Source organism: Chanos chanos, chromosome 9 (genome assembly GCF_902362185.1).
Source record: "Chanos chanos chromosome 9, fChaCha1.1, whole genome shotgun sequence".
Classification (NCBI taxonomy): domain Eukaryota; kingdom Metazoa; phylum Chordata; class Actinopteri; order Gonorynchiformes; family Chanidae; genus Chanos; species Chanos chanos.
The window spans coordinates 7,277,827-7,302,850 of NC_044503.1; the positions used below are offsets into that span (position 1 = coordinate 7,277,827).

The 25,024-nt window shown below is 38.8% G+C and overlaps 3 protein-coding genes, 1 long non-coding RNA gene and 7 other non-coding genes across 14 annotated transcripts; all 11 read right to left on the reverse strand.

Moving 5' to 3' along the window:
- Positions 1–987: 987 nt before the first annotated feature.
- tor3a (torsin family 3, member A) lies at positions 988–4,864 on the reverse strand. The gene is made up of 6 exons (XM_030783585.1): positions 4,609–4,864; positions 3,894–4,016; positions 3,116–3,381; positions 2,412–2,587; positions 2,153–2,277; positions 988–1,536 (listed from the first exon to the last, which is right to left on the reverse strand). Exons 1-6 carry the CDS (start codon positions 4,772–4,774, stop codon positions 1,289–1,291), a joined length of 1,104 nt encoding a protein of 367 aa, XP_030639445.1. The 5' UTR covers positions 4,775–4,864; the 3' UTR covers positions 988–1,288.
- A 760-nt stretch (positions 4,865–5,624) lies between these two features.
- LOC115820476 (uncharacterized) lies at positions 5,625–8,454 on the reverse strand. Its single transcript, XR_004025569.1, has 10 exons — positions 8,428–8,454; positions 7,766–7,799; positions 7,491–7,528; positions 7,218–7,248; positions 6,955–6,993; positions 6,697–6,747; positions 6,439–6,461; positions 6,192–6,259; positions 5,952–6,012; positions 5,625–5,762 (listed from the first exon to the last, which is right to left on the reverse strand). It is a non-coding gene; the product is annotated as an uncharacterized LOC115820476 (long non-coding RNA).
- Positions 5,838–5,910, reverse strand: LOC115821914 (small nucleolar RNA SNORD47). Its single transcript, XR_004025603.1, has one exon. It is a non-coding gene; the product is annotated as a small nucleolar RNA SNORD47 (small nucleolar RNA).
- On the reverse strand, positions 6,090–6,152 carry LOC115821923 (small nucleolar RNA SNORD78). Its single transcript, XR_004025611.1, has one exon. It is a non-coding gene; the product is annotated as a small nucleolar RNA SNORD78 (small nucleolar RNA).
- Positions 6,548–6,631, reverse strand: LOC115821918 (small nucleolar RNA snR60/Z15/Z230/Z193/J17). The gene has a single exon (XR_004025606.1). It is a non-coding gene; the product is annotated as a small nucleolar RNA snR60/Z15/Z230/Z193/J17 (small nucleolar RNA).
- On the reverse strand, positions 6,817–6,903 carry LOC115821917 (small nucleolar RNA snR60/Z15/Z230/Z193/J17). Its single transcript, XR_004025605.1, has one exon. It is a non-coding gene; the product is annotated as a small nucleolar RNA snR60/Z15/Z230/Z193/J17 (small nucleolar RNA).
- LOC115821912 (small nucleolar RNA SNORD79) lies at positions 7,069–7,148 on the reverse strand. The gene has a single exon (XR_004025601.1). It is a non-coding gene; the product is annotated as a small nucleolar RNA SNORD79 (small nucleolar RNA).
- LOC115821924 (small nucleolar RNA SNORD75) lies at positions 7,602–7,668 on the reverse strand. The gene has a single exon (XR_004025612.1). It is a non-coding gene; the product is annotated as a small nucleolar RNA SNORD75 (small nucleolar RNA).
- Positions 7,898–7,975, reverse strand: LOC115821915 (small nucleolar RNA SNORD74). The gene has a single exon (XR_004025604.1). It is a non-coding gene; the product is annotated as a small nucleolar RNA SNORD74 (small nucleolar RNA).
- Positions 8,455–11,511: 3,057 nt separating the features above from the next.
- gclm (glutamate-cysteine ligase, modifier subunit) lies at positions 11,512–16,490 on the reverse strand. 2 transcript variants are annotated; one of them, XM_030784448.1, is made up of 7 exons: positions 16,292–16,490; positions 15,225–15,290; positions 14,442–14,526; positions 13,833–13,889; positions 13,475–13,677; positions 12,978–13,092; positions 11,512–12,820 (listed from the first exon to the last, which is right to left on the reverse strand). In XM_030784448.1, the coding sequence occupies exons 1-7, from the start codon at positions 16,412–16,414 to the stop codon at positions 12,651–12,653; spliced, it is 819 nt and encodes a 272-aa protein (XP_030640308.1). In that variant the 5' UTR covers positions 16,415–16,490; the 3' UTR covers positions 11,512–12,650. The 2 variants fall into 2 exon arrangements, with proteins under 2 accessions (XP_030640308.1, XP_030640309.1); XM_030784449.1 differs by lacking the exon at positions 15,225–15,290.
- Positions 16,491–16,961: 471 nt separating this feature from the next.
- On the reverse strand, positions 16,962–24,731 carry LOC115820276 (sodium/glucose cotransporter 4-like). 3 transcript variants are annotated; one of them, XM_030783787.1, is made up of 13 exons: positions 24,615–24,731; positions 24,277–24,348; positions 21,473–21,577; positions 21,193–21,357; positions 20,868–20,973; positions 20,669–20,749; positions 20,109–20,314; positions 19,559–19,694; positions 19,257–19,364; positions 18,956–19,106; positions 18,023–18,191; positions 17,535–17,750; positions 16,962–17,297 (listed from the first exon to the last, which is right to left on the reverse strand). In XM_030783787.1, exons 2-13 carry the CDS (start codon positions 24,289–24,291, stop codon positions 16,962–16,964), a joined length of 1,794 nt encoding a protein of 597 aa, XP_030639647.1. In that variant the 5' UTR covers positions 24,292–24,348; positions 24,615–24,731. The 3 variants fall into 3 exon arrangements, with proteins under 3 accessions (XP_030639647.1, XP_030639650.1, XP_030639649.1); XM_030783790.1 differs by having other exon boundaries at positions 21,193–21,353; positions 21,469–21,577; positions 24,615–24,662; XM_030783789.1 differs by having other exon boundaries at positions 21,193–21,394; positions 21,465–21,577; positions 24,615–24,662.
- Between the last annotated feature and the right edge of the window lie 293 nt (positions 24,732–25,024).

Genomic DNA, 25,024 nt, shown 5'->3' on the forward strand with positions numbered 1-25,024 from the left:
ATCTTTGTATTATAACCTTTATTCCATAAACGAGTAATAATAATAATAATTATAATAATAATAATAATGGTTGTTTTTATTTATATATTATAATGTATCTCCATGGGGCAGCTGTCTTTCATCAACAAAATAAAATGAAATAAAGTCTTTCAATGTGTATTACAGCCTCTTCAAAGAAATCAGTGAGCCTAGGAATCTAAGACCCACTGTGTGTTATTTAGATAGATTTTCATTATTTAAAGACAAAAAAAACCCCAAAGAAAACCCTCGAACAATGTTAAGGGGTTACTGCTCAACAAGAGATAAGACAAATACTGGCACTAGAACAAGGGAGCATATTCAAAAATACATATCAAAATGCACATGATATGAAAAAAAGTACAACATGCACAACAGTGACATTAATTTTGACTTTGCAAACCTGTATCTCAATATAACATCATTACAAAACACAGTTTCTTGTCAGTCCATATTCAACCCATGACGCATAAAAGACTTTTCAAATTTTGCATGATTCTCAACAAACTGAGATATGGAGAATGTGAAGCTTGTAAGAAAACTCCCTGGGAAGAAGTACGATCCATTTTCTTTTCTGCACTCAAGACTGTGAGTCTATCAACACTGATTGCAGAGTGCAAAACTGAGTGAATGCTTAAGTGATAATATGGTAAAACCAGAGTAATAATGCACATAATAAACCATCTGACGGCACACTGTAAGAAAATAACAACAACAACAACAACAACATCGTGACTGAAATAGGGAATACTGCAGGAAGTTATAAATAATATTTTTACAGAGGTGTGGTTCACATTCCCAAACATAAAAAACGTGACTCATTTAACGGTAAGTAGTTCAGGAAGTGCAGAAAACAAAATTCAGCTGCTGTGTACTGGTCTGTAAACCTATAGGGTTTTCTTCCATTGCATTGCAAATCGCTTTAGTGGTAACTTTAGACAGATAATATTTATCTTTTACCTTAAAAAAAAAAAAAGATATGGAATAAATAAAGGAAATGAGCTGAACTTAATTTAACCAAAAATATAAGCATTTAAAGTGTAAAGTTTTTCCCCCCCAAAACAGAAAGACTAAATGCAAGTCCTCTGCTCCATGATCAGAGTAGTGTTTGGGGAGCAGCTTAAGCACCAAACTGTTCTTCAAATGTTCACTTATATTCAGTTAAACGTTTCAGACATCAGCAGGGCAGAGTTTAGTGTTTTTACGTGAGGTCTGGGTGATGTGGTGAACTCATCCATGTTCATGACATGTTAGCAGTTTGTTGAGATGCTCATGGCAGAAAAAAATTGATCCTTTGAGGTATGGACTTGCAGCCTTGAGCAGAAAAGAGTTTCTCTTCCTTTGGGACGTAGAGCATGGCTTTTGCAACCTCGTCAAGAGTTGCTTCCGACGCTTGCAAACCACGAGCTGCATAGGCGTCCCTCGCGCATAGCTTGACGTGGCGGTACTCCAGCGGTAAAAACGGCACAAAGAAGTCAATCAGATGCCCAGACATCAGCTCACTCTGAGCAAAGCCCCCTGGGAAACAGAGAAATCAGGCATTTAAAGGCATCCATAATAAAATCGTGATGGAACGGTCAAAACAGAGTGGGATCTAGTAGTAGGACAGCCTCATCTATGAGAAAAGAAAACAACTGTTTCCTGTTTTTATCTTAAGTGTAGAAAACTGAACGATCAGTAAAGAACTTAAAGCTTTGTTGAAATGTTAACAGCCTTTCAGTTTAAAAGCATTTTGTAAATCCTGATTTGATTCAAAGTGTACTCCCCAACATGAAGTCAATGGCCACACTAAACAGAAACCACTGTATGGTCGACAAGAGGTGTTCCTCTACAAATCACTAAACTCATCCAAATGAGAAAATTCTTTTAGGTCCATCAAGACATGTCACCATAATGCTTAGAGCTTTGTGCTTTCATGGAAGGACTGGAGAATGTTGCACTCTTCTGTTCTAGGCCAGAGACATGTAAAATATTGGAGAATAGATATTTTTGTTGTCAGATTGGTATATGCTACAGACCGTCTTTAATGAACTATTATCACTGGAAGTCACAACTTTGATGAAGTAATACTGTTCATCAAATAAAATAGTTGTTTGTGTTTCAAAAGTGTAAAAATCCAAATAAAAGCAAGCACCTTCAGCTTCCATGGCCTCCGCTCGCAGCCGATGTTCCAAATCCTCCATGCCAATGTCCTCCCGGTTCTGTCCCGAGTGCCAAAAATCCAGCGCCACTTCATTGATGGCGGCACCACCGATATTACTACAAAAACAAGAAATATTCATTGACACGAAACGCTTTTATCTCTTTATAACCGTACTTTCTTTATAACTGAAAAATTCATCCACGAGCTAAACTCAACCAAAGGATCATTGATCACACCGTACAAACTGTACCTGAGAAATAAGAAAATGGCTCTTCTATAGCTGACCCCATCCACATTATCATAATGGTCCATATAGGGTTTGATGGCATCAATAAGACCAGGATGCAGTTTCTCAGCTTCATCAAAGATGAAGAGTGTTTGTGGGCAACGCAGTACCATGTCTCGTATTGCCTCCCTTAGCTGGCCCTGGATGGACAGAGACACACTATAAGTACCCTTAGTCTCACACACACACACACACACACATACACACGCAAACATATTCATACCTTATACAATCAGCTTTCTAAAGAGTGTGCACAAATCATTTGTTTGCGGTCTTAAAATATATTATCCTTACGCCCTGCTGTGTAAAGGTTGGATTTTGCAACTGTATCAAACAGTACCATTTTGCAACCTGGTCGTTACGCAACGTACGTCATTTAGGTGAGTCCACACAGTCATCCTGATCTAATTGGACGGCTGCCTGACTGGAGAGGGTTCCCTTAATCACACTACATTTTTCTCTATAAATAAACTGATAAATATTAACAGATCCCTATTTCAAAAGTTTATATGCGGCGTCCAACTAAATGGAAAATTTTGGTCATGAATGAGAGTAAGAGTAAAATAAAACACAGTGTTTGTTCTTTGGAAATGTAGTAGTTTATATTGGTAATGCCCCTTGGCAGAGTGTGCCCATCTGGTCTGAGCCAAGTGGGCTACTACACTGACCTTGTACACGTCAACAAGGCGTACGTGCGGGAAGTGAAAAGGAGCGATGAACAGACGCACGCATTCGCTCTTCACCCCATCACGGTACAGGTTGTCCGCGACAATCCGTGCCACAAAGTTCTTGCCAGTCCCAGACCAGCCGTGGAAGGACAGGGTCAGTGGTTTATTGGACTCGGGGTTGTCAATAAAGCCTTGAATAGCCTTTAGCACCACAGCCTGGGCTAGGTGCTGTCCATGGAGTTTCTGTTGCAGATCCAGCTCCAGCCCTGCACAGACACAGACACACACACGCACACAGACACACACACACACACACACACACAGACACAGACACGGACACACACACACACACACACAGACACACACACATACAGACACACACACACACACATACAGACACACACACACACACACATACAGACACGCAAAGATTTGTAATACATTTAATACATCATTAGCTTAATTGGTATCTCTTAAACAAAAGACATTTATTTATTCAAGAGAGGTCTGTGCCACTTTGAATTTTCATTTGTTCATCCTGCTATAAATATATCGTGAGATGGATGTTATACTACAACTGTACTATGCTATGATAAATATTAATGTTTAGGATTATGATTATCATTAAAAGTGAGCAAATACTCATTTTAACTAAAAATCTAGCTCAAGCTCAGTTCTACAGACCTTCCACTGGAAGTGAGTGACTACATGAATAATTAAAATTCAAGCAATGTCAAAGTTTATACGATTGAGTTTACACCTTTAGCAGGAATCATACCTGTGATATTGTTGGTTATCCTACAGTCTCCTGAATCACAACACTGTCCTAGACTACAATACCATGTTGTCAGCATGCCAATGTAGTCTTGAGGAAACCCAGACCAAAGATCCCCTGTAGGCACTAGGAACACAACAGGAGTACTTGACAGTTCAGATGCGATGTTTTGACATTTTCAACTCATAATCCATTTATGGTTGTGCAGTGCTCAGATTTAAAAAAAAACAAAAAAAACAATTGCACAGTAATCCTAATACGGTTTATGGATAAATAGCCTACTTAATGTTAAAAGTAAAAATATCCTAAAACGAGGTAATTATTAAAGATGTATCAATAAGGAAGAAAACTGTAATTATCAGTACAGTGTTTAAGTACGGGTGTTGAAAAGAAACTGCACTAGGGGGTGTATTAGGGTTTTTGTTTTTTTTTTTTCTTTTTCAAAATTGCGTATATTATCACCACCCCAAGAGATTCGGTGACCATCTCTGATGTAGCGATTTTAGTAACATAATTTATGAATGAGATATGAAATCAAAGACGATGGTTTATCTTTAACAATTCGGCGAAACGGGAACAGTATTTCATGATAATGACCCACAGACGGTTAGGTTATTTTTGAATTTTTTCTTGTTCACCCTCATTAAATGTAACGTCAGAAGACAAAAATGGTAACGAGCAAATCATTTTTAAAAATCGAGACAGATTGTTCCCTTACCTTGTTGAGTCGCATCATCCTGGTTGGGTTGACACTCCCCCTCCCATATATTACAATAAAAATAATTGAAATAATACGTAGATACATTTGAAATGCTTTCAAATTGGAAAAAATTCGCCTCCACCGAAACAGCCCAAAGAACGGGCAAAAGTGAAAAAAGAATCATCTGTGCCAAAAATGATGTATAACCTCTATAAAAGTCGGCATTGGGCTAACCGCTCCCTTCTTCGCCCTCATTCAGTCCATTCTGCTGGCCTGCACCTCTAAATTCGCTTGGCCCCGTATTTATTTAGAGGGAGCGTGACAACAGGAAACGCTTCCTTATAAATTCATAACGTCACATCCTCTGATCGCCTGATTATGATTTTCCGTTGCAGATACTATTCCAACGTACGTTCAGAAGGTAAACAAATGACCGTTTATTGTAGGTGTGTATCTCTGACGTCCTGCTTGTCGATAAATCTACCAGGAAACTTTGACGGCTGCAGAGAAATGCGGTATCTAACCGTCCAACTGCACCGCGAGTTTGACACCGTTGGAACCACGCATGGGCCGAAGTCCGCCTCACATTACCATTCACTTACAGTTAAATTTTCATGCTACCGACAGACCTCAGTATAACGATCATTTAAGGCCCACCAGTTTTTCCAGGGTGAGGGAAACACTCAAGTCTCACAGAAAGTCAGACACTGCTCAAACTCACAGGCCCCCGACCAAATCCCACACTGAAAGTAACAGACAACTGAGTATTACTTTTCAAAGTTTATTAAATCCACTGCAACATTGGACATTTGAGTCAAAATAGCAAAAACAGTTTGCCAACTTCAGACAATTTTTCTTGATTGTATAAACACCGACTTATGCAGTGGTCAATCCCAAATCGTTGTAAATTTTATTAAAAAAAAAAATCTCCTAGACCATTTCATGTTGACAATTTCGCTTTCTTCATATTGCAACAGAATTGTTGTGCTAGTATGGTCACAGACAACTTAGAGGTACAAAAAAAAAAAAAAAAAAAAAAGTGCCAAATGATTGATAGACTTGTTTTAAAATTAGAAAAACATCTGTTGCACTCCTCTTTCCCTTTTCTTCTGTAATGTCTGGTGTTTCATCATATCCACCACCACAGGTCTAGTCTTTCAGGAAAGTACACTCTGCACAAAGGGAGAGAGAGACAAAACTGAGACAAAGCCACACACAAATGTACGTTTAACCTCGTTTATCAAATCAACCTCAGAGGAAATGGAACGGTAAGGAGTATAATCAGCAGATTCATTTGGCAGAATCTCTTCATCACAGATTGATCTAACAGATCAGTTACAGAAAGTAGTAATGGAACTTACACCATCGCTTTCACCGTGGGTAATACGCCATCCAGTCAGAAGCAGCAGTCACATTCACAGACTAGAGGGGGGGGGGGGATTACAATTGGTCAACAGTCAGTAACACTGAAAGACACTGATGCATTGCAACACTTAAGGTTCCTCAGTGCAGTTTTGTCCACATTTAAGTTCAGGTCAGACATTTGTAAACCATCATAGAACCCAACTGTATGGGTCAAATTATAAGTCATTTACACACACCTGTGCAAACTAGAATCAGCCGACTTCCACACTCTGCCAGTCAAAGATTTGTCATCTGGCTCCAATTCCTGGAAAGCCCAAAAACAACTCAACATCACACGAAAACACACCACCCATCATTCCCATGAATTACAACCATGATCAGAATATATGAACTGCGTCCTCAACAAGATCAGAGACCTGATTCTCAATCATCCTCTCAAATGGTCACTGTTACAGAACCTCACTTAAAACTACTGATGCTTACCTGCAACTATGCAGTTCAAAGTCCTGAAACAAAAAGGGAAAAAAAAAAAAAAAAAAACCCTCTTGGTTAACACAAACTTAACACAGGTTAGTGTGTCAAGTCAAATGAAGCAATACATCAGTTAGGAGCGAAAGACAATGCTTTAGGTTCGTCACAGAGGATCTGCTGAACTATGCGGTCATCAGTGCATTGCAGAGAAAGAGAAAGAACAATATTGCTTTTAAATACAAATCAATGTATTAAAGAAGGGGAACAAACCATATACTGGGTCCCAAAGGAATCCAGTTGTCCTTTACGATGTCATCATTCCTGCAAGGAAAGAAAACAAGAGAGTCAAGCACCTGTACTGTTTTGATGCCTGGAAAAGCAACACAAATTGAGATACATCAGCTAGGAGCGAAAGACAATGAGCATTTCCTTCTACATGGATTTTCTGCTGAACTATGCAGTCATCACTTGTATCAAGCAGGGATCATGAATCTTGAACACACATTTAACTGCATTATAAACACTTACCATCTACCACCAGATAGTAGACTGGTCTCCTCCCTCCATCTAGTGGAGACAAAAAGAATAAGAAAGCAGGATCATCAACATGCAAGTGCTGGTCAGACAATTTACACTGTGCACTGCTGTCTCAGAAAAAGTATCTCTTTCAGTCTAATTCAGAGAGATTCCCATTGTCAAATAAATAATCATCACAAACAGCAGCTAAGTGTGATCCAGTTGTCTGGAAAACAGCATTACAAAGTCATCACCAAGATTTCTTGAGAGCTCACCTGTGAGACAAATCAGATCACCAGTCTGCATCTACAAAGACGACGCGAGTGGGGAAAGAAAATCAAAATTACTTAAACAAATGGAAAGGCTCATTTTGGCCTGCAGAAGGACATAGGGCTGTGCCTCAGTATTATAGAGCTTGGTGGCTGAAATGTCATCATCTGATGATCAAGAGTAGCAAATAGGGTCATCACAGTAGCACAGTTTGTACTGCAGCACTGGCTACCAGGCAACCAGATGTTCTTCACTATGAACAGAGCAATGTGGGATACCTTTCGTGGAGATGCTGACTGTTGTCCCTCCGTCATGCCTAAAACAAAAACAAAAACAGATTTAAGCCACTAATCCCACTTTGGGAGCTGACGCCTGAAGCCATTTCTCAAAGCCTCAGAATAAGTAAATTTCAGAAATCAGTTCTGTCCACTACTCTTATACTTTGCATCAAAGGCTTTGAAAGAAGCTACGCTTGACTTGAAATGAAGGACGCCAATCATTTTGGGCTAATGCATCGAATCATCCCATACAGCAGTAATTCATCACAACTTACCTAAAACGCAAAAATGATCCGCTCGCCGTCAAACCTGGAAAATAACGGAAAACGATTAAGTGTCTCGAACATTTAAACCACGAGGGCACAAAATCAAGGCAGTTATTTAGGCATGTGCATGTATATTCAGCCCCATGCGTGTCAGAAAGGTTGGCAATTCATCAACATTACTCAGATGTCCCTACCAACACAATTTATCGTCATGCATGGGGATAGCATTGAGCCTTATGCTAAAGGCTAATATCACGATCATTTTTTGAACACTGAACTTGTAGCTTAAAGATGCTGCAGATTGAAGATGAAGATCTACTCCTAAAGTTAAACACGCTAACAACTACACCCGTTACAACACTGGTGACAGTGCATCTAAATGTGAAATTTAATTTGTTGTAATCACGTTCTCTTCACTGTATGGCTACCAAGAAAAGTGCCGCATGCACACCGCCTCATGCTCTCGTGGCCTGATCACACGTGAAAGGCCTGCTATAGCTAAGCAGCGGACAACATACTTAAGAAACTACAATCAAACGTAAATGTGCTCCAAAAAAGGAGCACTATTAGTTCACATAAATTTGTTTTGATAATACGACCGATAAAGACCTAATCATTATTCACTGGTGGCTAGTTGCTGAGTATTTTCAGGAAGACTACTCCACACTTACCATCTCAGTACCAAGGAAGGGAGAGTGAGGCCGGAAAGAAGGTCGCAAGGACTTTTATACTATTTTCGCAGTGACTTATGGGAAACAGGAAGGTTTGAGAAAAAAATTCCCCGCCGAGGGTCACTGAGGAATGTTATAGCAAGGCATTTTGAAAGAATGTCAAAGAATTTTCGTCTTGAACCTTCAGAGCAAATAATTCCATTTTTAGGCTTATTCATACTTGTTGACTCTTCTCGTCAACATTATTAACATGGCGAGCCTTTAGCATCTAATAATAGTGCAGTTTTGCATGGTACTGTTTTGCACAAAACAAACATATATATATATATATATATATGTGTGTGTGTGTGTGTGTGTGTGTGTGTGTGAATTAAAAATAAATTAAAAACAAGACAAAAATCTAAATTTAATGTAAGAAAACTTAAAACTTATCCATAGCCAATCCCTCATTTATTTCTGTGACTGATGCGCTGTTAGCCAAAAAGGCAACTGTGTGAGATGAATAAATATTGTAGTTTGTTAGTCTGAAAAAAATAAATGGTGGATATTTAACTCACCAGGATTCTCAAGTGAGAGGTTATATACATTACCAACTTTTGAAAGACGGGACATACCAGTATGGTGATTACTGACCTCTAGTGGCATAATTCAAGTACAATTTAAAGTTTATGTAAAACTCTTTAAGTGTAGTGCAAAGGGTGTTTTAGGTCTCAGTGTCACCTTCCTTTGACATCTCTGAGCTGAGCAATCTTTAAAAGTGGTTTACACTGAATTACATTTACCTGTGATGTCTGAGAACTGATTTGACTGAACAGAGAGACGATAGTAGGTTAGTGGCTTGAAGCAGCTCTACACAAGCTACCATAATATCAGATTTCTGATATTAATCACACTTTAATTATGTGGACAGTATTGATTATAAACTTTAACCATCATTTTGTTGCCGATGCCATTTCTCCATGTATCTGTTATGTTCTAAAATGCCATGTTAATGCATTTAAAAGTTTGCAGTTGTTCTCTGAAGCCTCTGAATAACGACTGACATAAACCAGAATCTCAAATCTATGCCACACATACAGATTACAACATTACATAACCACAAACTCAATTTAACATTCTGTTTGAAGTTTATAATTTTGCAGTTATAAACACTTTTCCCCCCCAACAGAATCTGTTTTGAATCTGTACATTTGCTTCTATGGAATCTGATGACAATATGAAGGTCTACAATAATATTATACATCTGTAGAAATCATTTCCTCCCAAAGCTATAGGCCATGCAATATTGTGAATACAGTCACAGTGCTAACACAAAGCAGAGGATTAGCAACCATTCTGACTATGACAATATTTATAATTTGGCAAGGGCTGTGGTAGTACCTTATTGCTTTTACAGAACAGTTACCACATATTAAGGACAATAGTAATTACACATTTTTCATGAAAAAGCTGTTTTTAATACAACCTATTCCAGTTCATACCTGGTGCCTAGCACAGTTTTGTACAAAACCTATATTGTCTCAAAACTACTGAATGTTACTTGCAGCTTCAGCTGTCTACAGTTGTCACTCTCTGTGTCGGTTGATAGCTGTGGCTATAGTGGTTACTACTCAGCATTTCCAAAACAAAACCTAAAGAGGAGCATATGTGTCAGACAGCACCAACAGGTTTATCAACTGCTTGTGTTCGGTATCGAGAATTGTATATCGTTATGTATATATGTCCCTTTGAAACTGTGTTGTTTCACAGCATATAATTTGTGATCAAAGTTACTCTTGTACCTTTAAAATTAGTTTGTTGATACACTTAAATGTATATACTGCACTTTGTCTTAAACAAATCAAAGAACCTTTTCTTACTTGTCTATACACAATATGGTGATGTACTACTAAAACTGTGCAATTTAACATTCAACATGTGATTTTTGAAAGGACAGCTGACATTGTCATTCCTTTACAGGCAGCGTTAAGACTTTGCGTTAGACGTGTGCCTTGTAATGGCGTGTGACAGTGCGGTCCATGTTCAGTACGATCCCTGCTGATAATCTGTTTACCGTACGTCACCCTCTGGAAGTTTATGTCTCTATGCAAACTGGCATTAGGCTAATAAACCTTAGCTAATTTGGGTTAGCGGAGTCGGCGGTACCATAAATTGAAGAGTCGGAGTCGGAGTCGGAGTCAGAGTTGAAGGTTTTGTGTAGTGACTCCACAGCCCTGCTCTTACAGAACAGGGTTACTTTTGACCAGTGGGCGATTTGTAGGGGGATGCCATCCCCCTTGTTGGCAAAATGACCAAAATGCAACCCCCCCCCCCTTGTTAACTTGTTAACTTGTTAACTATATACTCTATGGAGTAGTGTCAGTGACCATTGGGCCATCCCCCCTGTTAAAATATAACAAATCACCTACTTCTTTTGACATATCTTTATATTGGCTTCTTTATTAAATATGAAGATGCAGTCTTTGTTTTCACACCCTACACTGCACTCCTTGACAAGGAGTATTTTTAAAGCAAATCTTATCATTTTCTTGGAAAAATATCATGTTCACAGAGAAAGGTTTATAGGACAAACCCTTTCCGTCCACAAGATTAAATAAAGCAACAAGACGAGTAAAACAGTGAGCTGAGGTGTGTGCTCGAAAGCATTTGAAAATTTTTATCAGAGCACAGTGCTCTGTCCGGTCTGGTTAAAGAAAATAAAAGAAACTCACATGATTCACGTGATTGTAAGTCTGTGTAACGAGTCAGCGAGAACTCCTAAATCCAGGGCCCACGCCCGCCTAGCACCACACCCCTCCCAAGTCAACACAGAAACTCTAGGGTTTGCACGCCATCGCAGGCAACTCAGGCTCGACCAATCGAAATTCAAACTGCATGAATTAATTATCAGTGATGGAAAGTCTAATGTGGACGCCTAGTCGGTTTTCTCCAAATTTTTTGCCATTTCAGAAATTTACGGATTCCTTTGCATTCCAGTTGTGACACCATCTTTACAATATCATAACTGCCTGAGATTTAAATAAAACCGCAATAAGAAAACCATTAGACAAAAAAGGATTCAAATTGAAAAAGTTTTTTTGTTTGTTTGTTTTATCATGTTTAATTTCAAACAAAAGTAAGATATACAGAATGAGAGCATTTGAAAATAGTAATTACATTTACAGTACTTGAGAAATCATTCTTTCTCATTAAACTTCTTGGACCCGACCAGGAATACTAACCATGAAGAATAAATAACACCATATATATATATTCCCACATTTCAATATATAGTGGAGGTTCATTATTTTTCTTTTCTTCAAGTGTGGAATTTTCCAGTGTTATATGTACAGTGACAAAGAATAACTGCTGTTTCATGCAATGCATGATTATAATTTAATTATTACAATATCCCTTCAGATGAAGAGTACTTGAGGCGATATATTATGCTATGACCGTTAAGGACGCGCAACAAGATATCTATTACTTGATCAGCAAAAGTTAGCCTTTGAAGCAGGGAGCTATTCAAAGATAAGCTGAATTAAAACGAAGAACATATCTTAATGTACCACTAAAAGAAAAAAAAAAATTCTTAAAAAAGGGAAAAAAATAAAAGGATAAATTAAATAGGAAGAAGCGAGCTTAAAGCTATATAAAACATTCCATTCGCTCTCTAGAAATATTTTGTCACAGCTATCAGGTTTATGCTGGACGCTTTGTAAAGCTGCACAACAAACAGGTATTTTAATCCTCTCACGGGGATTTGTCAAGGATCTAAGAGACAGATCTCTGATATCTCTAAAATATGATACATTAACACTGCTATCACATTAAAAAGGTGACGATGAAAAAACAAAAAAACAAAACAAAACAAAAAAAACAAAACACAAAGGAGCTATTTGTGGTTCAGTGCTTCCTTCTTTAAAATTACCTTAAGATTGCTGACATGACTGTCTAAGCAGAATTATGCTGTGCCCGTGTGTTATTTCAGTTACATGTCTTCCCCTTTGGCCAGACCCTAAGCAAAAAACGTAGAGCAGTAAGACTAAAATACATGTCAGATAAAACAGAGGCACTTACACACATTTGGACATGAGGATACCTGCCATGTTAGATGGCTGTATGTTACCTTTATCTGTATAACGACAAACGCACCTCACCCGCGAAGAAAGGACAGTCTACATGGACTACATAAATCAGATGCCCTGATGAGAGGTCAACGATTTGAGACAAAGGGTTGAGAGCTACTGACTGCTTCTCTTAGCGTGAACAAGGTAGCCTTTCGATTTGATGATCCCTCTGCTTTTAACGATGACTGAGTACCGAAGGACCCACTCCAGCTGCCAATCTGCTGCCTGCAAATCCTGGGTGCTCTCCCTCACCGCTTCCTGGAAACCTGTGTTCGTGATCAGCTCTGTAAACAGTGAGAAAAGCCTCGGTCACGATTGCTGAAACAAGATTATCATTTGGAGAGACTGCGACCCAGCCTGTGTTTCAACCAAATGAGAACAGACAGAATTACACTGTGACAAATAAATAAATAAATAAATACGTAAATGAATAAAACAAACCTTTAGGGTCACTGTGAGTCAGCAGCTGGATGTCAAACTCTTTAGCAAACGCGGTCAAATCAGGAGGCATCACACAACAGGAGGCCAGATTCACTTGATTACTGCTGGGTTTGACCTGAACATCAAAACAGGCAACAACAAATTTGATTCACACCCAGTTTTATTTTATTTACAGAATACAACCCCCCCCCCCCCCCCCCCCCCCCCGACCAATCAAATTGTAATTTTATCTTATCTTATATTTTCATCTTTTTATTATATCTTGTTATATCTTTATGATATCTTGCTTGTTTTTTTACTGATCTCCTTGCTATTGTGCTATCCCCTATGCTGCTGTAACACTGTAAATTTCCCTGTTGTGGGACCAATAAAGGATTATCTTATCTCATCTTATTTTGGAATTTTATTTACCACATCCCAAATATTAAGCAAAGCTAGTGCCTGGCTGACAGCGGTCTGTGTCTCCTAATACATAGCAGGTCCTGTTTTGTACATACTTGGGCCCAGTTGTAAAGTTGTTCAAGAAGCGTCTTATCAAGGTCAGAGGTGCCGATGGCGGCAATTTTCTGGCTTTGCACCAATTCCTCTAGTTCCACCCATAGAGGTTGGAGGTGGCTCAAAGTCTGGCTCTCCCCATCAGGGAGTGGAGGAGGAGCTATGATCACTGAGTCAAGCTGAGACACTCCCAATGAAAGGCAAGCTGGAGGAGCAAAATAATATCAGAGGAGTCATGATGAGTGTGAATGAATTTCCACTAAAGCACTCCCTCTTTTACAAAAAATATGTGTTACAAAATGTCCCGATATTTCTGTTATTTTTAAGGCAGGGCATGCCATGACAATAGAGACTACTCACCCATCTCTACTGCATTTCTGATGGACGAACAGTCAGACTCGGTGAGAAACAGTTTGACTTTAAAAAAAAACAAAACAAAACCAAAACATGAACGAGACACTCAATTGAAATTCCTATCCTAAGCATTAGTTTGCAAACATTTTTTTTTTAAAATCGTCACAGAACTGGGATATGTGTTACTCAACACGATGTGTAGGCCTGTACCACATGTCGTACACAACAATCTGTACACATACACTCACTGCTACCTGACTGAAACTGTTGACTAAGTGAAAAATAATCAAACAGAACGTTGTTAGTTCACCTCATAGCACACATCCATGTAGGATTAGTCATTATTTGATTTCGTAATTCCAGACCACAAGTCTTTAGATTAACTTGTTGAATGTTAAATTCTAATACTTAACTCTGTGGTCCTGTTACTACAAAATTTCCTACCTAAGTCATACAAAGTGAAATGCAGTAGCAGCGTAGAAACAAACGGCATAATAAACTGAGTGAGACAAAGAGGATTATGAAAGCTACAGCCACTAGAACCTGACGCTATCTGATAGTCTCATACTTTAAATAAAAAGAAAAAAAAAACCCCATCAACTACGGAAAACTCACCTGACACCTTCAGTTCCTCCCTTTCCTCTGGCGTAATGGCCTCAGAAGCTTGAGGGATAGTGCAGTCAAGAACACTGGGCAGCTCCTGAAGACAAAACCAAAGTAAAATGGCATGTGAAAATATATAGCTTTTTTTTTTTTTCAAATCTATGTATCAAATCTATGAGCAAAAAAAGTAATTTGTAGCCTTTGCATTGCTCTGTCAACACTTACAAATAAAAAAAACCACCCCAACCATTATTTCGTTATAGGATTTCTGGAGAAGAATGCTTCAGTAAGCTTTAGCTCTGTGTCCGTGTTCATTGAGCATACCGAGGCAGATTTGCTGATCGCAGCAAAACGAGGACAGAGCGCGGAGCTTTAACTATGCTGCAGAGCCACATTCTGAATCTTTAGGAGCCAACTTCCCATGAACAATCACAATGACAGTTCCCTTTCATCTCAGAGTCAGAAATTCTTTGTCGTCTATCCGCAGAGGGATATTTTGTTTTCCCACACGGGAGCGTATCCGCTAAGTGGTCCTACAGTTTGGCGAACACATTCAATCAAACGGTTTGTAAAGTTGACGGAGAAAGCATCGCCTTCAAAGCTCAGAAAGACTTCAAAACTTTTAGTCATGCTGAATTCCTATTCTGAAAAGGCAGATTTACACGCTCCTTCACATCAGAGTCTAAAGTCACTCATCACATCAAGCAATAAATCGGTTTTGTTTTCTCCTTGCTCATTTCTCTGTTTGATTTCAAGGCTGAGTCAGAGAATACAATAACGTCTTCCATCTCTCACCTGTGCCAGTGTTGGTGGTGTTGCGGCAAACCACTCACTGAGTGTCGCTCGAATGCAGTCTTGAAGCTGATGATAAAAAAAGTAAAATTGCAAGAAAATGAAAAGATTCTGTCACTGGATATATTCAAACAAAATGTCAATTTGTGTATGGTGAAATATACTTATACGAGGAAAAGTCTGAGTATTCGTTGCAGTTTATATATGGCTAAACTTGATAAAATTGTTCTCGGTTGGGCAAGGGAATTTAATGAGTGTGCGAATGTCAAGGAATAGTGAGTTAAACAAAACATGCTATGTGGTCTTGTATGTTATCCTGTTCTAGTCACTGCTTTGACTTAACAGAACGTAAAAGCCGGAGTGCATTCCGCAGCGGAAGATTTCTGAGCTTTCACGTTTTATGAAATTTCATGAAACGTGAAAAACTGTTTAAACAGTACGAACAACCATGGGGCATACTTACTAACCTGTCTACGAGTTTACAAGTGGTAAAAAAACACATCGGAATAATCTTAGCCTGAGGTCACAAGAAATGCTTCATGAACGTAATAACTATCTAGCCACTGATGTAACAGGTAACTTTGTGCCACGGTGAGGTTTCTTGCTACTATGAAAGTACAGTATGGCTTTTACTCAAATCAACCGTAGCTGGCTGCCAAAATAAAATCAGCAAGCTAGCAATCGTAGCGACCCCACCGCTTACTTAAAAGCCCTGCGCACTAGCCACCTTTAAGAGGATGTAGCTTTGCTGGCTAACTAACGCTTAGGTTCATGATAACTTGGATCTGTAACTTATTCCACAACATAACAAGTGATCCCACTAGTAATTTTAACAGTAAATTCACATTCTTTCATGAGGACGTTGAGTAGTGTGCAATTTAAGTCATAACGTGCTTTGAACTCATTTGGGTATCTTGTTAGCGAATGACGTAACCGTTGGAGACCACAACAATGCATGTTTATAATGTAGGATCTCTGTTCAATGGGGGTATTTAATGTATGACAACTGTCCAAGGAATGACTGAATTAAAATTGTGGCTACACGCAAAAATGTTAGCTAAGTGTCTTACCTCTTCACATGGCGAGGAAGGACATTTCTTTTTAAGGCGACTGCGGTTGACTAAATTTCCCGTGTGAAGCCTAAGAGTTGTTGCATGATTAAGTAGCAGTTTTGCGTTGGCCTGAGTTTCCATGTCTAAAAAGATAGGAGCAGGCAACAAGCCCAGACCAAATTGACCGAGTCCACTAATAATCTTCTATGCCGCTCTGTACCCGACTTTATACTACACACCACACTTCGGCATGACTTTGCATTTGTAGTTATGGTGAGGTGGAAGTAGGGTTGGGTGTGAAAACCTGGCGTGGATCATAAGAAATCGGAACGGAGAACTCATTACATTGTTCACTTTATGTAGACTTTACTGTGCACAGTCATAATGACACAGTTCAATACAATTAATGTCCTCGTGAGTTTTTACTGTAAATTTATCTTGTTTGGTAGACTGGGGAGAAACTGCCTGTTCAAAACTGACATTTAATATAAAAATGTTATTTACTGGTATTTACACCTCAAATTCCGACATTCCATCAACTGTTCAGGAACACTAAATAAGTATGTAATATCTACACATGCTTAAATGATCTTATATTACTGTATTCTGTACACCATGAAATTGTTTTCAAAAAATCAAAATATTTTCTGGCTCTGATATGTTTTTTCAGTGGAGAGAGACTATAAACTCAAGCAAAATAGCCCCAAAGAAACACATTGACAGCTAAAAGAATAATGGCATTGGCATTGCAAATGTTTCTCCAGAGCGGTTTCTCATCGATGTTGGTCAGTTTCTTCTCTTGCTCGTTCTTCTCCTCTTCGGTCAGCTCCACTGTGGCTTGCTGTGAAAGCCCACACAACCACATTCCGATTCGCTTCCAGTAAGGCTGCTCCTTGGCCTCTGGCTCCGACGACTTTGTACTACCAGAGTCAGAGGTGTCGGGCTTGGGTGAGGAAGCCCACGGGTCCTCCAGCTCCACACGTTCCTCCTGACTGTGTCTTGTCCACCATGTCAGACGCACAAGCTGTGAATGTGATTCAGGTTGGCATAATTTCATTGTTGAGTGATACAAATCATACTTAGAATACCACGCAGTTACCACAAACATAGTGATATTATAGTTTAAGGTTCTAAAAATTGCTCGTTTTTATGTAAGTGGAGGATATTACCAGAAGATGTGTTTGATACATGGTACCCTCAGCATCTAAGAGGGAACACAAAGCTCTCTGAAACAAAATATGTATTCTGCTCTCATTCTTACATGTTGGGGTGGAATAGGAGGTGTGCAGAGGCTGACAACAGTGATGACCACGGCTGATATGCCGAGCAGAATAAGGGCAAAGTACAGATAGTGGACATCTTTCAGCAAGGCAGGTCGGGGGTCCGGTTCACCACAGGATGGAAAACCATATACAAACTCCATGATCATCCGTACCGCCCCCACCACCAGACCCACCATCAGACCCCAGAAAGCTCCCTGTGGTTACATGAGGTATCGAGAGACAAAAATGTTCATTCAGTTGTACTGTGTTTACGAATATCTTACCCAATTAAAAAGAGAGAAATGATCATAGAACAATGAAGTCTGTATTGTCAGTACTAACTCTTCATCAAGAAACCGATGTAAAAGTAATGTAAATCATATGGAAAAAAAAAAATGTATGTAATATTTTTACGCAAATGTAAACCCCAGTTATAAGATCAAGAGTTGTTAAATACATCGGGCCCCTGAAATGATGGGCACTGCACCTGCTCATTCACACGTGTCCAGAAAATGGCCATGACAAATAATGCGGTTATTGGTGGGGACAGGTAGCTGGTTATGGACTGAATGTAGTCGAACAGCTGCCCACTGCTGGCTGACTGCATGACAGGGATCCATAAGATACTCACAACCACCAGTACTAAAATGAAGACCCTAGAAATGTTCAACAAAACAGAGGTTAAAGAGTATCGTAAAAAAAAAATACCTCATTGTGCTGACAATGGCACTTCCAACTCTGAAGTCAAAGCACTAAGGTCTTTATCAGATGGGAGTGCAATGGTTATACAAGAACAATAAAATTCCTCATTAAACAATTCACACTGTTTATACTAAGTAAGGCTTTATCAGAGTTGGAACAGAAGCAATGTATTGACCCTCTAAATTGACCCTAACTTTGGTTACGAAGGCTATAAGTTTGATTTTCAAGAACTGCCTCAAGAAATCTCTCCTGTTCTCTCAAGGGATGACTAATTACGCATCAAAACACACACAAACTTAAATTCCTAACAGCATATTTGTTTGAATCAGGTCTGACCTGCTCTTTCTGTTCCAGGGTCAGTGAATGTTTCTGACAAGTCAATTGAGGGTGGCAGAGTAGGTGTTTCTGAGCCATTATGTAATTCGTTAGATTCTGTCAAAATTCTTTGAATCTGTTTGCTGCATTAGTCTCTGTCAGACGGCAATTAGAGGAAGGATGTTTTACATTGCAATAAGTAGTGTAGTAATTCAGAGATTAAATACTGTGCTTTAATGCTACTTCACGGGGTTCAGATTCTCAGATAAGGTTATGGTTATAGCTAAGTGATATTTGTGTTCAGTTTAATGTCCACAGTGAACCATTAACTAGAATTAATCTGTACCATTTGCATGACATCTCTTAGATCGATTAGTTGATTCAGAGTTGAGTTCTTCATTACCTGCCAACAACCATGAGTTCTCCCTCAGACGCGTGCCGTCGGAAACGCTGCCATATGTCCATAGTGAAGAGTGTACTGCTGCTGTTGAAGATGGAGGTGAGGGAAGACATGAGAGCAGCCATCATTACTGCAATCATCAACCCTCGCAAACCTAGATGCACACACACACACACACACGCACACACATACACAAGGGAGAGTGGGAAAGTGGGATTAAGAATGAAAACTGACCACAAACAAATAAAAACTAGGGAAATGCTTTTGTTATTATTCATGATGTATTTGTTTAATCGTGTCTTACCCACTGGCATGAGCTCTACTACTAGTTTTGGGTAGGCGATGTTGGAACACCCTACAGTAGATCCACAGATACTGCTGCATTCCTCAGGAACCACACAAGCCACCTCATCTGAAACATTCAGACACAGACCATGAAGAAGCCTATATCTAAAAAAAGAAAGTTTTGGTTTTTGCTATTGTAATCTTTCTGGAATCTTTTTGGGATTTTTTTTTGGAATCCCTGGAAGTTCTTTTTATATTAGAGGGCACAGATGTTCTCATTATGAATGTTAACAATGACAGATGGAAAACTCTGGCATGCACCTGGGAAGAGCGCTCTGCTGATCATGCCTGGCATCACCATGACAAACATAGGCACAACTTTTAGGTAACCCCCCAGCACAGATCCACCTTTGGCATGAGACAAATTCTTGGCTGAGAGAGACCTCTGCACAAGTACCTGCATATTGCAAATGATGGAGAGAAAACAGAGAAAGAGGATGGACCAGTTGTTACAGTTTTGCTTTCGTTGAATTACTCTCTTCACTGAATGCATTGTGTTGTGTGCAGGCATAGCTGTAAAAACCAACCAGTCAATGAAACTAAACAGCACAATACTGTTAACAATATAACACCACCATTACCAATACTATAACTATTATTATTGTTATTATTATTATTATTATTATTGATGATGATGTTGCTGTTAACACTGCCTATGGAAATCTCTGAGGGCCATAGCAATCACACAGGGCTAACTTAAGGCAAAATACATTTGAAGTTTATTTGTGGTCAGTCACAGTGGCCTCCATCTTAATTACTATTCATACTGGCATGTACATGCAGAGAATATGCAAAATGTTTGGTCAAGTACCTGATCAGTGCAAAAGTACCAAGTGGCCACCACCGTGAGGCCAAACACCATGCCCGGCCAGGGCAAGTCCCCGGTTATTGGGTCTCTGAACATGTTGAAGGCATCAGCTCGAGGGATGTGACATGTGGTGTTGGGAACAGTCAGAGTGGGAACTGCGTTTTTATACCTTTCCACTAAACCTTCATACCACCCCACTTTTTCAAAACCTGTGAGTGGAGGACACATTGTTTATTACCAGCCCGCAGATAACAAGGAAGTACATTTTTGTCCATTATCTGTCATGTTATCAAAACGTGAATAATGTCTTCTAATCTGATAGCAGCAAATGCTCGTCTTCAAGGAACCCCAACCCTAACTTAACACTTTTGATTCTGAATTTTCATACGGAACTAGACCAAGGAACCTCAAAAGGACTGCAGCAGAAGCCTGAACACTCAGTAGCTCTTTTAAAGAACGTGCTGCATCAACACGTCAATATATAAGTGTCCATCTCGGCAATAACATGAAAAGGTGAAAAGCATTTTAAAATGAGGAGTTAAGATTTAAAGTAAGAACTATACCCATGAACATCACAATGAAGGCTCCGATGATGATGATGACCGTCTGTAACGCATCTGTGTAGATCACAGCTGTCAAGCCACCTTCAAGTACAAAAAGAGACAAGTTTAGAAAAATGTAGAAAATAATGATCTTTTGTACCTGGGTTTTAGAGTGTCTTTTGAAATGGGTAATTAGGGAGAATGATTCAGTTATCTGTACCAGCTATGGTAAACACTGCTGTCACCAGAATCAGTGCTACACAGGAGAGATAGAGATTCCATCCCAACGCCACCTGAATGAACAAGGCTCCAGAGAAAAGGTCCGTCTGAAAGAGAATCAAAGAGTCAGAGATCCAGCTACAGTTCGGACAAAACTTCAACTTGGATTATGCCTTATTACAGCAAATTGTCTAATGACTGCACGATTGCATCCCATTCATCCAAAGATAGATTCAAACGTGTGAGCAATACGTGATACAATTCTACAAATTCTGAAGGTCTGAAGAGTAAGTGGTAGGATCAGATTGTGTTTTTTTGAAACTTACTGATATCTTGGTGAAGATATAGAGGAACAGAGAAAGGACACTCAAGTAGATTCGGATGCGCTGTCCCCCAAACCTCTTCCTCAGATACTCTGGCATGGTGACCACCCCAGCGGAAATATACACAGGGACAAAGATCCATGCCAGAGCAATGAGGATCCAAGCTGCCTATGAGACACGTACAAAGTGCACCATCTTCATATTGCTCATGTTTCATATCTATTTGCAAAAACCAAAAAAGGGGCTGACAGCAACAGACATAGTTGTATGTATACGCACTCACATTGAATTCAAAACCTCCAACTGCAATTCCAGCCGCTGCCCCTGTCCCAGCCAGTCCAATGAAGGAGGCACTGCCGATGTTGCTAGCCAACAAAGAGGCACCAATCTGGGAGGGACAAAATGAACAACTAATTTTTATTTTTGCTCATCGCATCTCTGAAACAATATCAATACATTCTTATAATAATAATAATAATTTTGAAACATTTGGACTTTTGACCCATGGTGTGTTGTGTTGGCATTTTATTCTGGCATGACTTGCCTGAGATTTCATCATTTGGAAAAACTACAAGGAAAAATTCTATGCTGTATCTTTGACAATTTAAATGTTTCATATTAGAGGTTTAAAGGTAAAAAAAAAAAAAAAGGCCAAAGAATTTAAATAAGACTCCACAACGTCTATACATAAGACTCAGTGGTCTGAAAAGGCCTCCAACCACATATTAACCTGACATGATACTAAAGTTATGCTTAAAATGAAAAAAAAAAAAAACTGTCATGAACAAATGTTCTTCTTGAAGATGTGGCCAAATGGATAGTGCACAGTGAGATTTTTCAAGTAAAGAAGGTCTATTTTTTTTTCAGTAAACAAAAGGTAAATAATGTTAATGTCATGTACTCTGACTTCATTACATAAAAGTCAGATCAATCTGTCTAATTAAATGTTACAGCATTGTAGTAATACAGTTACCATAGCAAAAATTACACTATGCATTATATAATTTGGTACTTTATACCTTGCCACATCAGATGGGCATAACGACCAATTACTGGATAAACTATTAAAGGAAATTCGTTATAAAATCCCCCAGCGTGAATGATTCATGTTATGCAAGGCATTTAATATGTGACAGCTACACATAATACAGAGATGATGGGAGAATGAGTGCTGGAATGAACTGCTGTAAAACACAGGCACCATAAAACCAGTGGTTAGGTTTTCACGTGATAACCACACATTAAAGGCTTTGTGCCACACGAATTGTGCACATGGTTGGGAGTTTATTACTTTTTAGTGCACAACATCACACATGACCATTCATTTCTGATGTAATGTGACTTGTTACAGTGTATAATCGTCATCTCTTCATTGTAAATGAGTTATGGTATGAGGACTTTCCGTCGTTTGAGGCTGGAAACGGACGAATAGCACACACAAAAATTAAGGCACAAAAATTGAGTATTTTGTAGCATTGTCATATTGTTGGCACATTACCGCAGTTATCATGACTTTGGTTAATGTCATTAGCTTCAGAATCCGTGTTTAACAAAATCTAAACAAACAAACAAACAAAAACAAATCTAAAAAAGAAAGAAAATAACACAAAGGTTGCATGTCACTATATTTTACATGCATACTTGCTTACGTATATAATATCACGTCAGTGATTGACGACATGATTATCCAATGAAAAGAAGAAGCCCAAAGGACCACCACCACCTACTACTACTACTACTACTACTACTACAACTACTACTACCCCTAATAATAATTATGAAAGGACAGTCTGATGAAGTAAAGACATTCAAATGTCTTGGAATGGCTAGATAAAACTGATATCACATTCCCCGTCATCCCCTAAACTCCTAGAGCAGCCAAAGGCCATTTATGTGGCATAAACTCAGGACACTGTCAATAAAACCCCACGTGCTCCTGTATCTAAGACTCCGTCCTGAACATATGCCTCCATGGGACACACATGTCTTGGCCTTGCCCCTTCTCTCTATTGACAAAAAAACCAAATTTTTAATAACTGGTAACTGATGAAAAGCTGATAATTTGTCTAACTTCTGCCTGCTTGAGTGAGTGAATCTCATACTGCAATGGCAATGAGGACAATAAAATATATAACTTTTTTTTTTATCTCTTATCTACAATCAGATTGAAAAGTTCAGTGTTATCTCTGGAACAACCTTCACCTCCAGAGCGCTACATGTTCATTACGGGGGCTAATTGCATTCTTCTTGTCACAAAGCCAAAAATAACCTGCTTTGTTGGATCCTCTGTTGTACCATTCATAAGTATACAGTCAATGCAGACAGGGGCAAAATCTAACACAGCTGATGTTCTGCACACACCACAGAATAATGTAGCAGATGCAACTCATCTGACCAACGTATCTCAAAATATTCTAAATGTAATTAATGCCATTAAAATGCTACGTATTTTTTTTGCATATAATATCCGACTGTACTGAATTCATTTAATTTACATAACTATTTAAGCGATTCCTTTCCAGTGTTACTTTTAGCATACAGCCTGATAAAGGTTTTGGGATGCAGTTCAACATTTTTCTTCAGCTGCTTTTGGTGTAATTGTTAATGCCTGGAATACCACAGAAATATAGCGACTCATCCGGTTGCAAAAAAAGAAAAAACCCCACAGAATGTTTTTCGTCACTAAGCAAAAAACTGTAAGCATGTTCAATAATATACGCTATGCACATGTTGTAGATAAGTATCTACAAGCAAATGCATCACAGTAGAGATAATAATACAGGTGAATTTAATCTCCTTTAACATCATACCACAGACCAAAGTATGCCTGCTGAAATGTGTGAAAGGATGAGCCACTGACACTATACAGGGTCAAATGAGGACTAAGTCAAATTCTCATATCAATCTTATTTATTTTTTAACTTTTCCAGTATATGTCATCACTTAAATTTCAAAATCTTCTCTCGTGAAAAATGTTCCATTTCAATTGTGGCTTTTAAAAGTATGCACTTGCCAGTACTTTTTAAGTACTTTGTTATGCAGCTGAACTTGAGAATACTAAAATGAAAATTTTGTATGACAACTTACCGGCCACCACGTCATGGATCTGCCAGCTAAGAAGTATCCCCCCACTGTCCCACGGTTGGCTCTTACGGAGGACTATAACAAAACAGACATTCAAGTGGCACTGAAATGCAGAACAGAATTTTAAATACAGAGGGAAAAAAAACAACACAATAGTCTTGTTATTGAATGTTTAACAAAACGAAGTTAGGTGAGCACAGATAATAAGGTTGTATATTGACAGGGTGCAAACTGCTCCACACACCAGATGACTTTGTCCCCTCTTAAAGGAGGAATAATTCGAGAATCATCATTTTATTCATGCACTCAATATTAGAAATGAAATGGAAACCATTACTTACCCATATTCCCACCACAAGAACAAAGACAAAGTATATGACAACTACTGCAATATCACCTCCCTCTAGGACAAGTCTTGAACTAGTCTCAGGCTCTGCTGAGCCTGTTACTGTAGGTGGAGTACTCATTCTGATAATGGTAAAGATGACTGTGTGTGCGTAGAGAAAACCCCAAGCTTTGTCAATAATTAAACGTGCTTTTATCAAAGCTGTAGAGAATTCATCCTATCAGTGACAACTAAACTAGAAAAAAAATACCAACATGCTGGTAATAATATAAATGAGGTATGTTTGTAAGATGTAAGAAGTTATTAAAAGTTCTTCTGAAGGGTGTTAACATAAATATGATCCTGACCTTGAACTCAGAAGCGCCTCTGACAGTTGGACACGCTTTTTTTTTAAAAAAAAGGACC